Genomic DNA, 19,097 nt, shown 5'->3' on the forward strand with positions numbered 1-19,097 from the left:
TTGCATTCACAGGGAATACAAAAATCCAAAGAACTGGTATTTATAATAAATGTTTTTTAAACACATATAGACAATAATCGCTCGTCTGTGCAAAGTTTTGTTCGTTCTGTTAAGGAGGAGATACTGTAGAGCGCATACTTGCATATGCTACAATCATTATAGTAAGATTGTACTGTATTTAAGATGGACATAGATCACTGCAACTCATTGTTTCGTGGACTCAAATCTGAAGATCAAGTTTAGCAATTTGGCCATCACCACTGTAATTTTTAGAGCCTGAAGTGAACAGGTGCTAAGTTACCTGCTAAGGCTAGCTAGGTTGGTTAGCAAGCTGCATCCATAAACTGTCCGGCTGCAACACACATGCGCTAATTTGTGCTAAGTCACATGCAAATTAAGATGATAAAATTTCCCAAATGGCTTGTTAGTACAATTAACCTCACAGCAAACCATTTTAATTGTAGATAACTGCAATGAGAATGCTCAAACAGTCCCCTTTTATGGACTGCAACCAGTCTGGGATGTAGCCTGCTCCCAAATGATGTTGGCTGCTTGGCTCCATTCTCCAATGACTCTAAGTTAGTTAAGAAAACAGATGGATGGATGCATGGATGGATGTCTGTCGCACCACACCGCAAACACTGGCCCACCTATTGCATAATTTTGTCTTAATAGAGTTCAAACAAGTCATAGAAAGAAATCCACCCCCTGTACAGTTGTTATGATGCACTTAATTTATAGAGACCAAAACTATTCTTGTACCAGGTTGTAAACATTTTTATTTCTGCTGTAAAGTTGGGCATTTTAACATGGGCATCTATGGCTACTGTCTCAATTTTGGAGCCAGCCTCAAGTGGCCATTTGAAGAACTGCAGCTTTTGATACTTGCATCATTCTTACCGTTCTGGATGCTGCAGCTTAACTAAATACTGAATGGGAAAAAAAATTAATTCCCAAATTGGTCTAACTGACATGATGTGTGTTTTTAGCTTGCCAGTTTAGGTCATTCACTTGCAGTTGGAGAGCCTCTGAATAATGAGACTAATTGAGAGCTACATGCAATCACAAGAGCCAAGAATGCTGTTTGCTGCAGGCTGTCATCTGCTTGCTCTAAACTGAGGACTTTATTTATGTTTGCTTAGACAGAATGCCTCATCCTGCAACAAATTCAGATGATGCATGGCTGTAGCACAAGGAAGAGAGCTGAGCTACAGAGCACAAGCAGAGACGTGCATACTTAATTTAGTTTCATGTCAAATGTGTGTTCAGAGGGCAAGCCACCTCAGCCAAAGAGAGGCTGTTTTGCAAATGCTCTACTGGCTGCAAACACAAAAGCCTGTAGAACAGCTTGAAGTTCTTTTAGTAGTTAGTAAGCAGGTGGTTAGATACTTTGGCAGAGAGAGAATGTTATCCATAGTTGTATTACAACCATGTGGCTTTTGAGTTGTTTAAAAGCATCACTGACAAAACTGTGGTAACAAAAGCAATGTGTGCAATATGTGATCCAACTTAAAGGCCAGTGGCAAGTACAACTTAAAAAATGCTTTGGAAAGGGTTGCAAACTGAAAAACATATGCCACTGAAACGGTGTGTTTCTGTGTGCAGCTGTGTGTGAAGTATGTTTGTTTCTCCTTTGGTGGTTGAGTCAGAAGTGTTACCCAATCAGCAGCGACTGTGTGGTATTTAAAATAAAATCAGTGGACACTGGTGCAACACTTGGGTAAGATAACAGTTTGTTCAATGCACCACTGTCCCCGTTTAAAAAAGCATTTTGGTACTTTTTCTCATGGCTGAAGACAGCCCAGTCCACCTTAAGAGCGATAAATAGAAACTTCCCCCCGTATTGTTTTTATTTAAGACCGCCAAACTACAGCACAGGGAGCAAACAGTTTCACTTACTGCCTTTTTTTCTAGTGGAGAATCTGCCCAATATAAAGCTTAAGAAACTCCACCTGTTTTCTCCTTCCACCTGTCAGCCTTAAGGTGGACTGGCCTTAAAGGCAGATCACCTCGATACTTAGGTGATGTGTCTGTTTACTGGCTACTTTTGAGTTGGTATGCATTTACCATTTCATCTAACCAACACAGCTTTACAGTTCACGTCCTCCTTTGTTTTCTAGTCCTTTCTCTTCCTTCCTGTTTTCTCTCTCTACCTCTCTTGCTGTCTTGACACTCTTACACTCCATCATTAACCTCCCACACTACCAGTGGGTGCTTTGTAGAGTTCTCTGTGTAATTATAGTTATTAGTCTGGGTAATATCTACTCACACACATAGACACACACACACATGTACGCACTCACAATGTCCCACATGCAACATACAAAGAAGCCAAGAGCTTTTCACACTTAGAGGATTGTTAGATTTCTCTAGCGGAGAACTGAAATGATTTCTTCAGACTTTATTACTGCCTCAGCTCAGCGTATATTGTTGAACACATATATTTGTTCAGGATTTCCCCAGCTGAGGTCAGTTATAGATAGCAAGCTATTTTCCTTACAGTTAGCTTTGTGCTCTTTAATTATATGCTAACTGAAATGAACTTCAATCAACATTTTACTGCTTTTACTGCTTTGATATAATTTAAAATGTAGAATGAATCCTATATATAATAATTTTAGAAATACGTTGCCACACCAAGTGGAGGAGTTTAAGCATCTCCGGGTCTTGTTTACGAGTGAGGGAAACGGGAGACTGACAGACGGATTGGGGCTGCGGCTGCAGTGATGTCACCATGTACTGCTCATGGTGAAGAGTGTAAAAGTCAAGCTGTCCATCTATGTGAATACCCTGGATGGATGGAAGGAAAATCCTTTGTGTGCCCCAGTGATCCCAGGGGCAATGTTGACCGGGGGCTTGTCCCCCTGGTAGGGTCTACCATGGCAAACTGGTCCTGGGTGAGGGGCCAGACAAAGAGCGATTCAGAAGACCCCTATGGAAGCGTCACCAAGGGAACTGTTTACCCTGCCCGGGATAGGGTTACCGGGGCCCCACCCTGGAGCCAGGCCTGGGGAGGGAGCTTGAGGGAGAGCGCCTGGTGGCCGGGCATTAGCCCGTGGTGCCTGGCCGGGCACAGCCCGCAGAGAAGACATGGGCCCACCCTCCTGCAGGCCCACCACCCACAGGAGGGGTCATGGGGTCGGGTGCAATGTGTGACAGGCGGTGGCCAAGGGTGGAGGCCTGACAAACTGATCCCTATCAGGACTGGCTATTAGGATATGGAATGTCACCTCTGGTGGGGAAGGAGCTGAAGCTAGTGCGTGAGGTTGAGATATATAGTCGGGCTCACCTCAACGCATGGTCTGGGCTCTGGAACCAGGCTCCTGGAGAGGGCCTGGACTCTGTTCTAGTCTGGAGTTGCCCTCAGTGAGAGGCGGCAAGCTGTAGATTGGAGTTTTCACCGGTGGACGAGAGGGTTGCTTCCCTGACTGTTGTTTGCGCTTATGTGCTATATGACAGTTCAGAGTACCCACCTTTCACCTTGCTCCATCCGGTGACTCCATCATCCTGCTGGGAGACTTCAATGCTCACGTAGGCAATGACAGTGAGACTCGGAGGGGCATGATTGGGAGGAATGGCCTGCCCAATCTGAACCCGAGTGGTGCTCTTTTATTGGACTTTAGTGCAAACTGCAGTTTGTCCATAACAAACACCATGTTCAAACATAAGGATGTCCGTAAGTGCATGTGGCACCAGGACACCCTAGGTCGATGATCGATTTTGTAAACGTATCATCAAATCTGCGTTGTGCCTGTCATTGGGGTAATCCCCAAACTTTTTTTTTTTTTCCATTTTTGGCCACAGTGGCTTTTTGTGACAGTGGAGAGAGACAGGAAATGAGGGAAAGATACAGGGGAAGACATGCGGGCAAATCGGCGCTGGGCCGGGACGCAAACCCGCGCCGCCCGCACCGCAACGCGGCGTGTGTATGTGGTCGCCGGCTTCACCACTAAGCCACCCATGGCTGCTTCTGGCAGGATAACGCACCATGTCAAAAAGGTCAAATCATCTCAAACTGGTTTCTTGAACATGACAGTAAGTTCACTGTACTCATCATGTCAATATGGACCAAAATCACGGAGGAATGTTTCCAGCACCTTGTTGAATCTACGCCACAAAGAATTAAGCCAGTTCTGAAGGTAAAAGGAGGTGCAACCTAGTACTGGCAAGGTGTACCTAATAATGTGTCCAGTTTATTCCAGCACTTCAGTGAATATGACATACCTATGTGAACAGTACCTGACAGAGACTGCTGAAGTTGGAAATCATACAGAAAAAGTGAAAGTAAACAGGCCATAAAAATTCTTCTGTGCATGCCAGAACTCTGATAGAAGTGATGCGTAACCATTGCGCTACCAGCTGGCTGTCAATCACGGCTCATGTCTGGAGGTGGGCAGCTCCACCGGCAGCCAGAGCATCTGCTGGTGGGTGTGGCCTCTGTGACCTGCAAATTTCTGCACTTGTTCAGACCATGTCAGTCCTGGGTGGAATCTCATTTTAGCCCGCTGTTCCTCTTACTGTGAGAGGCTTTGAAATGAGCATCGGGGTTCAGCTCTTGTTTTCCATCAATATATCAATTTTGTTTTTAACTTTTCTGTGACTGTCAAGTCTGAGTCTTGTAAAAGTAAATATATTTTGCTCATTCACATTTATCAGATGTCCTGGGACATTTTTAGTTAATCAAAGAGACACACACCGGATGGAAATTTTGAAGCAGACAGAGAGAAAAAAAGAGATGAAATAGAAAAAAGTAAGAAACTTACTTATACATGAGTTGGCCTTTCCTTTCTACACACACACACACACACACACACACACACACACACACACACACACACACACACACACACACACACACACACACACACACACACAGCCGGCAGCCTGGCTGAGCTTGCTCCTCCTTCCCCCCACCTGTTCTTCTTGTTGTGTTATTTGAATTTCTCCAATGTGACAAGAAATGGAGCTGGCAGAAAGGGAAGGGCTAAGGCCATGATGCACACAACGCCCACCAGGCATTTCTTATGTCGCATTCAATATTCACAGTATTTAGGGTTTACAAAAAGCCTGCAGAGAGAAAGCCCAAGCATCAGCTTATTGTCGGAATAATTTAGGCTTTTGTAAAACTTAAAAAAAGATGCATTGACGTTGTGACTCTGAGGAAATACTACACTAATGCACATTCAGACAGATAAAAGATATTTTAATCTCAACAAGATTTCCTGAATAAATATGACCTAATTAAAATGACTTCTGCAGTATCTTTATATAGTCAAAGGATTTTAGGTTTAGGGTCATGGATAAAAAGTTTTTAGTTTTTTTTTAATAAAATGAATAATCCAGTGAACATGATGGTATACTGAGGAGAATCGCACTGTGAACATTATGGTTCCAGAATACATTAATCTGGATAATAATTTGATCTGATGATTTTTATTCTGTGAATGTCACAGGCATGAAATTTGCCTTTTGTGAAGGATTTTTTTAGGTATAGTTTTGTGTGTGTGTGTGTGTGTGTGTGTGTGTGGGGGGGGGGGGGGGGGGTCACAGTCACTGAAAGACTAGACCCAGAAGACATCCAGAATTGTGTGCATGGATGTTACACATGCTTAAATGGAGCACACTCATACATATACAGTTGCTCACAGAGCATTTACTGTACAAGGGATGGTCTCCAGGCTTTCAGATCGATACATGGAGATAATCCTGTTTCAGCTCAATAACAAATGGTCAGTATGTGTGCTTTTTCTCCAGGGCATAGACACAATGGTGCCATTGCCAGGTACTTGCCACTGGGAGAACCTCAAGTACTGACTCACTCTGTCAGACACTGAAAAAAAAACAATATTAAACAAAACATAGAGAACAGCTTCAGTCTACAGTCTGTTTCACTGCACACAAGAAGTTATTTCTCTGTGTCAGAGAGGAATATTTTACTCTCCAGTTGTGACTGGTTGTATCACTTTATCCAGCTGCTGTTATTTCCATGCACATCTATACTGTATACACAGATCTGGGGAAGTAGTGGAAGTAAACATGTCGCCATTACTGCTGTGGCTTCTATGGAAGTCTCTGAAATGAAGCTGTATTAAGAAGTATTTAACTACTTTTACCATTTCTTTCTACTACTATTGGCCATGATGTCTTGGAAACTGGGGAGTTCTCAATTGCTCCAAAATTAATAATAAAACCCAAATGCAAAATCTACAGTTTTGCTCAGAATGGACCTCTATGGGGGTGACTGCACAAACTGTTCCCTCAAAGTTGGGAGCATGAAATTGATATGCTGAAGCATTAAGAGTTCCTTTCACTGGAACTAAGGGGCCGAGCCCAACTCCAGAAAAACAACCCCACACCATAACCCCCTCCACCAAACTTCACACTTGGCACAATGCGGTCAGACAAGTACCATTCCCCTGGCAACCACCAAACCCAGAGTCATCCATCAGATTGCCAAATGCAGAAGTGTGATTCATCATTCCAGAGAGCATGTCTCCACTGCTCTAGAGTCCAGTGGCAGTGTGCTTTACACCACTGTATCTGACACTTTGCGTTGAGCTTGCTGATGTAAGGCTTGGACTGTGGAATATTTATTAGCGAGTAGATTTCACCACTGGACTTGCTGCACAGGTGGCATCCTATTGCGGTACCACACTGGAATTTACTGAGCTCCTGAGAGTGACCCATTCTTTCACAAAGGTTTATAGAAGCAGTCTGCATTAGTGGTGGGCGGATTGATCCAAATACTCATAATATCGATACCAACTTTGGTATTGATATTGATTAATACCAGTGTAATGAGATCAATACTTTAGCTTCAGTTTCTCTCCTATATTCAGTGCTGCGGTTTCACCAAAGATGCGAGCTGACTGTCTAAGTGCCGCTCCTGTCACAGCACAGAGCAGGCACACTTTGCTCCTCCCCTCCCCACGGTGTTTTGACATTATACCATCACGTGACACATAATATATTTTACTTGGGAATAAAAGGAATTTGCTTTAAATGTTTTATAATGTTGTGGAGTGATAATTTTATACAGCTTGTTTATTTAAGAAAAAAATCCAGAAAATTAGTGAATGAAGGGTTATTTTTTATTACATTTTTGTATTATACTTTCTGAACACTCTACCTGAAAAAAAAAAGTTTTAATTTGTTTGTGAGTGATGATTTTGTACACTTCATTTAAGAAAAAAAAATCCATACATCACAATGTATGGGGAAAATTGTTTTGTTACTGTTCTATTGTTTCAGAACAAAAACAAAAAAAATATTTTCTATTTACCCATAAACTTGCCCAATTCTATCCTGGGTTTTTAACTAATTAACGATCCAAAGGAAAAAAAAAATCACAAAACACTTCAAATTCATGAAAATTCTTCATAATTATTAAAAAGTATCGGTATCAGTATTGGCAATACTGGCCCTGTATTTACTTGGTATCGGATCAATACCAAATCTTGCAGTATCGCACACCACTAGTCTGCATGCCTAGATGCTTGGCTTTATATACCTGTGGCCATGGAAGTGATTGGGAAACCTGTATTTAATGATTTGAATGGGTGAGTGAATACTTCTAAAAATATAGTGTATATATTTAGTAATGATTTAAAATATTAGCATGCACCAACTCTGCTTGGTTATCTAATGTTTTTGGGCTAAGTTGCTCGCTAGGGTCTGTGATCGTTGCCACAGACAATATAAAACATGGATGTAGCTGCCATGACGGCACTCGCTAGATTGTGAACAGCCATTCTGAAGCTTTGAGATGAGCGTTTTTACTGTTGCCATTTTGGTGGTTTGAAACTGGATGTGACAAACAAGGGATGCATCTGACTGTGGAAAAGCACTTGTTGATCACCAGTCATCAGTGAATGAGCATATCCTGGATACGCCTCCTTTCTGAAATTTTGCAAAATGGACTTTTATTTTATTTTTATTCAGAATGATCTGAAATGAGTGACTGAGTCCATAAATTCACCAGGAAACTGTTTACTGAAGTCAAGACAAACTTCCCATTGTCTCTTTGTAACCACGGGTACTGCCTCCTGGTGGCAATTAAAATAAATGCAACTCAATCAACATAGAGTGGCCTTTATGTGAGATATAGTTAATTGCTCTAATGATCACAAAGTCAGACAAGATATTTAGTATAAATAAGGGCAACTGGAGACTGGCTGTAGTACAGATCATAAACCCTTCCTTCTCCATGTTAGCAGATCAGGTAAGAGTCCTAAAATGGAAAGTGTTCACTTTGGATAATTCTTCCAAAAGATGGTTTCTCCCATTTTAATTATTCCTTATCATTATGATTTACTATAGGTTCAAGACTTTTGTCATAACTTTGTTTTTGAATACTAACTTATGGTAAAACTGGGGTGTAACGTCACGATGGGCAGCTTTGACTGGCAGCTGCACTCACAGAGAGTCTTTCATATCTCTCTTCAGGGATTAAGTGCAGGAATACTGCTGAGAGGAAATGCAGCATTTACTCTCCATAACCATGACTTTGTGTTTCAAACTGATAAAGAGAGTTGTTCTGGTTCATCACTGTAGCAGTCTGCAATTCTCTGACAGATTTCCATGAAACATTTTGTATATACAGTACTGTGTAAAAGTCTTGAATGACCCCTTATTTTTTAGATTGTGTTAGGAAAATGAGAACTATGTGCAGCGATTTACTGAAACATGAAAAATAAGAAAAAAAGAATCAGATGCCGTCCAGATGGTACTGCATGGTGGATCAACCAAAGTTATCAAATTTGGCATAGCTTAGCCTTTTCTCCCTGTTTGCCTTTCTTAAGAATGCCTTCTTGATAGCCACCCTTCCACTGTGACCATTTCTGATGAGGCTTCAGTGTCCTGTGTCAGGTCTCAGATACTGTTCATCTGCTGTAGATAGTTTTTTAGGTCTGCCACTTCTTCGTTTGTCCTCCATTTGTCCACTTTCCTCAACATTTTTAAGGACACACTGCACAGTCTATGGAGGACCAAAACTGACATAATTAAAAATAAAAGCAGAAATATATATATATAGTATATATTTTGTTTTGCCTTTTCCTTATCCATACATTTTCATCAAGAAATGTATATATTCTTTTTCGTTTTCTTTACACATGCGTTTTCGTCAAGAAATATATATATTTTGTTTTGCCTTTTCCCTATACAAGCCTTTGTTCTTTTTACATTTCCTCGTCTTCTCTTTTTACTTTACCGTATACATTTCTGCCTCATTATGCAAATGAGGAGGGCTGCCTTGATGAAAACGCATGTGTAAGGAAAAGGTAAAACAAAATATATATAATTCTTGATGAAAATGCATGTGTAAGGAAAATGAAAAAGAAAATAAATGCAATATATGTAAAGTTCTGTTTTTATTTATAATTATGTTAGTTTTGGTCCTCCATACACAGCATGCTGAGTTTTCAGCGAATGGTTCTTTAAGAATCACCCTGTTGCTGCAAAAACAATTATATCCTTGTCAAGTTGTGTTATTTTTAGCATTTTTCGTAGATTTTTCAGTTATAAGGACTGGACTGAAAATGAGTGAAAAAGCAGCCAATGTCCAAAGAAAAACTTTGGAAGACTCTCAGAAAGCCTAGAAAACTATTGCTCAAGAAAATCCATCCATCCATCCTTATCAGGGTTGCGGGGGGGCTGGGGCCTATCCCAGCTGCCATAGGGTGAGAGGCAGTGTACGCTCTGGACAGGTTGATTGCTCAAGACCATTTTAAAAATTAGTCTGGTACCTTGGAAGCAAAATAAAAATAAGAGATGGTTCAAGACTTTTGCACAGTAATGAACGTTCAAGATCCCTGATGTGTACTCATGCCCTGAAATGCTGACTAGAAATTACTCTAAATCATTGCGATGATGCGCTTGATGATGGTTTTTGAACAAAAACCTCCAAGACTAAATGTATTTCTGTACATTAGCATTTGTCAAAGTTCTAACTTGTATTGCAGTGCAGTTTACTTGTGTGATGTTTCTATTAGGAACAAGCACACCTCTTCTGGTTCATTTCATCTGGAGTCTGCTTGGTGTCTCTGGAGATTAACCAGAATGTAAACTTCTTAAAGGTCTTTTATCATGTTGGACTATAAACATCACAGAGACTATATGATAGCAGGACTCCTTAAAAGAATAACCTCTTGGATTGTTTTTGGTAACAGTATGATTTGTGGTGTTTGTCCCACAGGTACCTTCATCTCAGCATTCACGGTGCTGTGTGGCGCTCGCAGTGAGCTGATCTCAGAGCGAGGTGTTTGCTGTGTATTCTGGCTCAACGTAGCAGCAGCGCTGATCCAGATACTCACAGCTGTGATCATGGTCGGATGGATCATGAGCATCTTCTGGGGAATGGACATGGTCATCCTGGCAAGTCAGTAGTAGCATATCTGTATATATCATATATGTTTTTCTTTTTTCAATTCTCTTTGATTTCTTTTGTGTCTCTTACATGGGATATAAGGTTTAACAAGTAACATGCACTTTTAAAGTTAGTTTTAGCAAGATATTTGAAACATGCTTCTGTTCTTATGTGGAAAAAAATGTCATGGAAGATGTAAACCAGGGGTGTCAAACATTAGACCCAGGGGCCTGAACAAAGACTCCAATCTGGCCCATTGGATGTCTTTGGAAAATGTGAAGAAGGGCATAAATTTTGGACTTTTAACTGTGTTTTCATAAGTTTTATAGCTTTTCTTACTGATAAAGACTTCCCCCATTGTCATTTATACTACACTAAATTAATTAAGTAATAGATAAACAATTAAATTACAGAGAATTTCCTGTTTTTGAGTGAATTAACAAAAACTTTTCTTATAATTACAGTGAGCTTCAATGAGCTACCATATCTTTCTGTCCCAAAGAGTCTTGCTGACAGTTGCCTTTTGTTTACTACAGCAACATTTCTTTATTGTGTAGAAAAGCTGGTATCCATTGTTAAAACTGCACTTCTTTTTCTTATATTCAGAGTTTCACTGGTCCGGCCCACTCAAGATCAAAGTGGGCTACACTGTCTGTGGCCTACAATCCCTGATCTAAACCATAAGTGATTGCACATAAAGTGCTCTAGTGTTGCCCAAAAACGTCCATATTTTTACCACCTGTGTTCCAGTAAATTACCTGCAATTATTTAACAAATCTACACACACAGACCTGCTGCTGTTAAAGCAGAACACAGCTTATTTTATTCCACTTAGAAAAATGTAAAAGCCAGATATTGCAGTCTCCAGATATGCAGAGCCTTTTTTTAAAAAATGAAACAACATAATTGCCAACATTTTTAAAGATTTGCATGATCAGCCGGAAACCTCTGTGTCTGAAAGCTCTGAGAAATGTGTTGTTGGTTTGAGTCTTTTCATTGGTTTTTATTGAAGAAAAAAATCAGGATAATAGGAGTATTATCCATCAAGGTCTGTGTTGCAAAGGGATGCAATCAGTGGCTCTGGATTACAAATTTGTTCTGCGGATTTTACAAAGAAAGAAAAAGAAAGAAAGAAAGAAAGAAAAAGAAAGAAAGATGCAAAGAACAGACATGAAAAAAGGTCGGGTAATTCTACCGCCTTCTCTGTCAGGAACTCAGCTTCTACTTAGGCACTGATGCATGAACAAGTGCGCGCACACACACACACACACACACACACACACACACACACACACACACACACACACACACACACACACACACACACGAGAGTCACAACTGTCTCAATGCAGCCTTTGAATTTCCACAGGCCTGTAAGTGTTCTTGTGTGAGGTAGCCTACAGTAATTGCTGCCTGTGAGTGTCTTAGTTCGCACACGCCTGCGAGAGAATGTGCGTGTTTGTTGTGTGTGTGAGGTACAGTAATTGTGTGTGTGTGTGTGTGTGTGTGTGTGGGAGTGAGGAGCCCCCCTGGTGTGTTTTTGTTCACTGCTCCCCACTGTTTTTCAGGCCTCTGGGCACACATCTTCTTCAACTGTTGTCGCAAAAAATGACTTTCCTGCTCGCTCTGGCAGCATGTTGAATATTCAGATTATATAAGATAACCGTTTCCTTGTCGGCACTGATCCTCCGACTGAAATCATGCATGCTGTTTGTTTACAATACACGGTAGCTTTGAGAGTTCACGCTCATATCAGCTAATCCATCTTTCTTCCCTCATGCATTGAATCATTCTGAAAATGTGGTCTGCCTGTGAGCTTTCTCCTGCTCTCTTTTAAATGAGCCTGTGTTGCATATAATCAGTGTATTCTCTCTCTTCATAACTCCAGCTCCACAAACATGGCTCCCTCCCTCTTCTTTTTTTTCCATCTATCTAATGATCGTGGTATTATCTCCCTCCCACTGATCGCCTTCCATCTGCCTTTTTTTCCCTCCATCCAGCGATTGTTCCTATTTGATCTTGCTATATCCTTGCTTCCTTTCTTTTCTCTCCCTCCCTCTCTCACATAATTCCTCCCACTCGCCGCCCGCTCCCAATTCTTCCTCGCTGCCTTGATTTCTTCTTCAGTTTTTGTTTTTCACCGGTGTCGTCTCACCCCGTTCCCGTCTCCATCTCTCGTCTCATCGATCCTGTGGATGAGGGTCATGTTACTGTAATTGTGTTCATCTGATCATGTAATGTACCCCGCCGCTCAGATGCTTGAGGTCGTTTCCAGATGTCCTTGCTTTTAAAGAAAAGTACATTAATTTTTTATTTAAATGCAAATGAAAAATAATGATTATATGTTAGTGGTATATGTACTTAGCCATACAGCAGCCCATTTTTAGCCACCAGTGTGTCACTGTCACACAGTGTTCTCTAAAGCAAGTTAACATGATAAACTTGGTTTTGATAACACAGAGTGCCTCTTGAACACAGGCGTGATGGCTGCTGAACATGTGAATCAGTGCACCTACAGTATACAGATTTATTTTAAAAAAATATTAATAAATGATTATTCTATTACTTTCAACAACTTAAAGGTATCTTTGTAACCCCAAACTGTTGAGTTTATTTGTGGCTTATTTGCATCAAAAGTGTTTCAGATTGTACTGAAATTTTTTTTTTCTTTGAAATACATCAGTGCTGTCAACTTCACACATAACCTTAAAAACCTGCCAAACGCATTCTCACTAACTGTCTATTGTCTCCTTTTTCCCCCCATCTACGCTCCTCCTTCACGAAAGTTTCCGATGGTAGGTGTTCCTTTTCTCCTTCTTTTTTACAACCAGCAGTCCCCCACCGAGTTAATGAAACTGTGCAGGATGTAGAAGCAAGTCAAAGACACAGAAAACAGCGAGCTTTTTCTAAATTTAACACAGTTATTGTAAGCCAGAAACAAATAGTTACCCTTAAAAGACTTCAACACAAATTGAAACATTCTCACAGTCTTGGCACTGAGAGTGTGGCAGCTCATTGCTTTCTATTTGTGTGACAGTAACCAACTCAGTGGACTGAGTTGTCATGGAGCCTGGAGCCTGCTAGCCTAGTAAATGTTCATCCTCAGTGCTTTCAGGATCTTCTGTTCATGTTGCTTGAATGTAATATACCTGCAATACCCCCACCACCCCCACCACCACCACCCCCACCACCCCAACACAAAAACAAAACCATCTTTAATTTAACTTTCTAGATCTGAAACTATGGTAACACACCATGCAATCCAACTGAAAGCTCAATGACACCTTTACTAGCTGGGTTTACACATGGTGTGTGTGTGTGTGGTTAAATAAATGCTCCACTAAAATGCCAGCTGAGCTCAGTTGTTGCTCTGATTTCAGTCCATCAATTTTCTTAAGTAGTGCTGGAGACGCAGGGAACTCCCCTGGACAGGTCACAGGACTAAGACAGAGAGCAACACCCATTCAGCCTAACATGTATGTCTTTGGTACAGTGGGAGGAAGCTGGAGGAAGCTCGTGGAGAACGTGCAGGCTGGTGGATTCTGAGTTATTCGTCATGGATAACAAAATGAAACAAAACCTCCAAGCTTGTTCTGGCAAGCGAACGCAAGTCTGTTGCTCCACTCACATGACATCCTCCTCCCACTTTAACATACAACCAGCACACCCTGTAATCGCACCGGTGTACCAAATCTGTCAGTGCACTGCTTACTCTAATGCAGCGTGTCTGGACATACCAGTCATCCAGAAGTTAAGCTGCTGCAGCTGCTGACATGACAGCATTTCACCATCTTCTCCCACAGCATCCTCCTGTAGGTTCTGGCGGATATTTGGAGCTGTCTCCTCACTCCCTGCAGAGACGAGCTGATTTATAATTCTATAGGGTAATGCTTGATTTATAGTTCTGGGTTAAATGAATGGCAGACCTGAAGCCCTCTAAAGGTGTGTGCCATAGCTGGGCACGCACCTTTACAGAAATGTAATGTTGTCACCATCTGTGATAGGTCTGTTTGGAAGTAATACGCTGCATAAACACGGTGTATTGATTAGGACAACGATAATACCTCTGTGAAACAGAATGTAACAGGCTTTAACTGTATCTAGCTTGTTCATGCAGTGTTGTTTATGCAGTACTCTTCCAATATACACACACATGCTGTAATCTCAGTTCACAGCCCTTTTCTAGTGACTTTATTTGAGATTTATTAGCTCCAAGCCCAGCCTAGCATGTTCAGCTCAGTTTCACTTCTGATGGCAAAGCCACACAGAAACACACCAGTGCAAAACTACAATTCAAACAACAACTACAGGATTCAGTGCAGCACTCTGGATCAAGCTTTACTCTGCCAGCCTAGTTTTGCCGCTCCTCATGCTCCTCATGCCTCGTGGTAGCCCCCCCCCCTGAACTTGCTGCTAAATTCTGCTTTCAGTTTGCTAAATTGAATGAAACGAAGAGTGGAATGAAAATTATTGTCAAAAGTTAACGATAAATGATTTGTAATTGCATGCAGCCATTTAAAAATGATCCCAGGAACACCAAATGATAGAGATCGTTTTCATTTCCCCTCCTCGTGATCCTTCCTTCCTCAGGCTGCAGAGACCAGGGGGTTCCTCAAGACGTGTGAGGGAACCCACTCTCATGCTGGCTGATGGGTCACACGGACAGTTTGACCCGTCTGAACCTCCCTTGAAGGTGACTTTTTCATTAGTAATGACCTGGAGCTGACAACGGGCAGAGGCAGAGACACGCTGAATGGAATCATTAATTTGAAGTGAAGCGAGAGACTGCCCCTCGTGGAATATCTTTAATCGCTGGCTGCTGATTGGTCACATTTACACTTCCAGTTTAAAAGAAAAGGATGTGAAAAAGATACTTAATATTTACAGTCGCAAGAAATATAACGGATAATAAAAAAAAAAAAAAGTGTTTTATTGTGTTGAGTAATTATAACAGTGATGTTGGATTTCTGTCTTTTTTATTTGATTTATTTGCCAAAAATTATAAAGGACATGGAGCATAAGGACATTTTATGTGCATTAGATCTGTTGTTTAAGCTGCCACAGGATTTTTGTCACATGGTCTAAATGTTGTTTCAAAGACTAACCTTGGCCTTAGCTTCTTGCCTTTCCCTTACACTTTCCTGTAATACTGCTCTGTAAAAGTACAATAAGTTTCTGCTTTTTTTTTTTCTGATTATTTCAGTTTTGCAGGGTTCTCACATCTCCAGTCTTCTCCACAATGTTAGGATATACAGTAACAGCCACAGCACGGCACATCGAGGTTTATACAAAATAATACTGACTCACAACATCCGACAGTCAGGCCGCAGGACTCCAGGCTGTGAAACAAACATGTCTTCCTCTGGAGCGTGTCATGATTAAACTGCATCTGGCCTTGCTACTCAATATTCAATACAGTCTGAATGAAAATGTGATAAAGCTAAAATGTTTTGGGTTTTTTTTTTTTTCTGCAGTGGTAGGGCATCTTTGACATGCACAAACACGATGTGCGTGAGCCTAAAATAACCCCTGAAAAGCCGTGTTAAAAATGACTCATGCTTCCTGATGAATATTTGATTTGAATTTTCATACTTCTTAAATGTGTAACTCAGCGCCGAAAGGATGTTGCACATTATTCAAGCACTGTATCTAATTAACGGTCTCAAAATATCAGCTCCCACTATTTATCACTCTGGAAGCCATTCTGTCTGTCACATTATGATGAAGATAAAGTTACAGTAACACACGACAGGCTCGTGTTTGAAGCTCATTTAAAGTGACTGAGACGCAGTCTGAGCCGCCAGCTCCTCCCATCAGAAACTCAGATAAATCTGAAATATTTAAAGCTGATTAATTTACTGTTTTGTGTCATTGCGCATATTCATATGGTGGTGGGGTGAGACTGAAGAATGTGGCCTCAGTTCTACTGTGTAAGAGGTTCTTAGGCTAAAAAGGGGTTTTAGGATGCGCATCACTCAGTAAATTGCAGTGGAAATGTTGATTTAAATCAAGCCTTTCCCATGAAACCCCAGCAAGCTTTCTCATGCACTACATCATTGGCCTATTTCCCTTAAAAATACCCAAGAGTATAACAATGCCAATGAAAAATGCTTCATTAGATCAAAATCATTGAGCCTGTTGGCAGGAAATAAGTGCTTAGCTTAGCTACATAGTAAAAAAAACATATATATATATATATATATATATATATATATATATATATATATATATATATATCAGGATAATTCAACGGTCTGTTATTTTAAACTACTGAATCTTTAAATGAAGATATCTTTGAGGAAGAACATTAATGGCTATTGGACCTTTTTAAGTTTTAATAGAGCATTGTTTTTTCTGTGACATCACCTATCACTGCATCAAAGCTGAGTCCAGTGTTACTTCAGGTTGCAATTTACAGTAATAAACTGCTTATGGAGATTACAATGGAAATGATAAAATAACCGTGTAATGGCAGATAAACAGTTGCAGTATTACACTGTAAAGCCACTTCATTAGGTACAGCTGTTCAGCTGCTCGTTGACGCAATCACATGGCAGCAACTCTGCCAACCATGAGTCACTGATTTAAATTGCATGGTTGTTGGTGCACAACCATCTCCAGGGTTTACAGAGAGTGAGCGGCAGTTCTCTGGAAGAAAATGCCTTGTTGATGTCAGAGGTCAGAGGAGAATGGCCAGACTTTCAGTTGCTTCAAGCTGGTAGAAAGGCAACACTAACTCAAGGTATGCAGAAGAGCATCTCTGACTGCACAACACCTCAGATCAGATGGGCCACAACAGCAGCAGGTCACACCGGATGCTGGTCCTGTCAGCTACGAACGGCAAACTGAAGCTACAATTCGCACAATTCATCAAAATTGGACAATAGAAGATTGGAAGATGTTTTCTGATCTGATGAGCCTCAATTTTGGCTGCAACATTCAGATGGTAGGGTCAGAGTTTGGTGTAAAGAACATGAAAGCATGGATCCATTCTGTCTTGTTATCAGTGCTTCAGGGTGCTGCTGCTGCTGCTGGTATAATAGTGTGAGAGGATGTTTTCTTGCCACACTTTGGGCCCGTCACTACCCAACTGAGCATCATTTAAACACCACAGCCTGCCTGAGGATTGTTTCTGACCATGTCCACCCCTTTATGACCACACCGTACCCATTTCCTGATGAATGCTTTCAGCAGGATAATACACCATGTCACAAAGCTCAAATGATCTCAAACTGGTTTCTTGAAGAAGACAGTGAGCTCACTGTGCTCAAATGGCCTCCACAGTCACCAGATCGCAATCCAATAGAGCACCTTCAGGATGTGGTGAAACGGCAGAGTCACATTATGAATGTGCAGCTGGCAAATCTGCAGCAACTGTGTGATGCTGACATGTGGACCAAACTCTCTGACGAGTGTTTCCAGCACCTTGTTGCATCGGTGTCACGAAGAATTAAGGCAGACAAAAGTGCCCAACCTCATACTAGCAAGATGTACCTAATGAAGTGGCTGTGATCACTGTTTTCTTAGAAATTTACTGTAATTTAACAGAGATATTAGTTTGCTGCAGCGCGCTGATGAAAACATTGGCAAAGCGCTCCTCTGAGCGTTTTAAATAAAGGCACGTAAATTATTCCTCGTGAAATGTGGAACAGAAAAATGGACATGAAATAATACTAATAATAATACTAATCCATGCTGTGATTTTTACCCTCTACTTCATTTGACTTTGTAATGCTGAAATATAATTTTTAAGAACATTTCTGTAATTTAGATGACAACACCAATATATTTATGCTTTAAATGTGCATATGTTGTACAGTGTTAGTGTGTGAAATTAGAGATAATGATAATGATGATGATGATGATAATGATGTCTGTGATGGTGATGATATCTTATGCCTTACAATGGACTGACATTCTCCCACATGTGTGTTTGTATGTGTGGTGCTGGAGTTTCTTTTTCATAGATTTATATCAGAAATAACTTTATTACAACCAGCTTTTTTCTTTAGTGTGTTTCAGGGGGAATATTATAAAGCTGTAATTTTTTTTTTTTTAACCATGGAGCTGTTGTGATTGCTGTCGTGATTGGAACAGTATTTTTCCTGCATGAATCTTTGGCGTCAAATGACCACTTGCATAATTTAAGATTGTAGCTTATTTTTGTGGCTTTGCTGCATTGATATGAAGCAGTTTGAGGTAACTGATACAAAACTCTGGCAATTAAAAGTCATTTTGGTCCTAATTATGGAATACTTGTAACTATATGGTGCATGTTTTTTGTTGAATCAATATTATACCTTCATTGAGTTCAATGATTTCTTGCAAATCTAAACTGTTTTCTATTGATGAACTGCTTCCTGCTAGCCTCAAAGAAAGACTTCCTGGTTATCCACCCTCTAAACTAAAGGTGTTTCACCTTTAGCTTACTGCTCGAGGAGTCCTCAGAAGTCAGAATGCGAGCTGGTTTATGACCAAGTATCTGCAGTCCCTGTTTTTAATCTGGCAGTTGTAGAGGAGCATTTATGCTTGTAGGTCCAGTACAGTGTGTGCACATTTTTATGTCAATAAATGATGTGTGGATGGATTTACATTTGACTCATGATTGAACATATATTTCTGAAGATGACTGGTGAGCTGGTTGCAGACTGATGTGAAAACTGTTAATTCTGTGTCATGTTTGATATTTAGCTCCAGTATAAATTTGAAAGCATGTTTGTCTCATTCGGAA

The 19,097-nt window shown here is 40.7% G+C and overlaps 1 protein-coding gene across 2 annotated transcripts in view; it reads left to right on the plus strand.

Moving 5' to 3' along the window:
• Positions 1-19,097, plus strand: part of stum (stum, mechanosensory transduction mediator homolog) — a 53,892-nt gene that overhangs the window by 11,309 nt on the left and 23,486 nt on the right. Inside the window, exons 2-4 of one of the 2 annotated variants that reach the window (XM_030721906.1) lie at positions 10,196-10,378; positions 13,153-13,161; positions 14,957-16,529. In XM_030721906.1, coding sequence (XP_030577766.1) covers positions 10,196-10,378; positions 13,153-13,161; positions 14,957-14,991 — 227 coding nt within the window. In that variant the 3' untranslated portion in view covers positions 14,992-16,529. Of the gene's footprint in view, positions 1-10,195; positions 10,379-13,152; positions 13,162-14,956; positions 16,530-19,097 lie in introns of those variants that run through there. The other variant, XM_030721907.1, reaches the window with a different exon arrangement.

The sequence above is a fragment of the Archocentrus centrarchus genome, chromosome 24 (assembly GCF_007364275.1).
Source record: "Archocentrus centrarchus isolate MPI-CPG fArcCen1 chromosome 24, fArcCen1, whole genome shotgun sequence".
In the NCBI taxonomy this organism is placed as follows: Eukaryota; Metazoa; Chordata; class Actinopteri; order Cichliformes; family Cichlidae; genus Archocentrus; species Archocentrus centrarchus.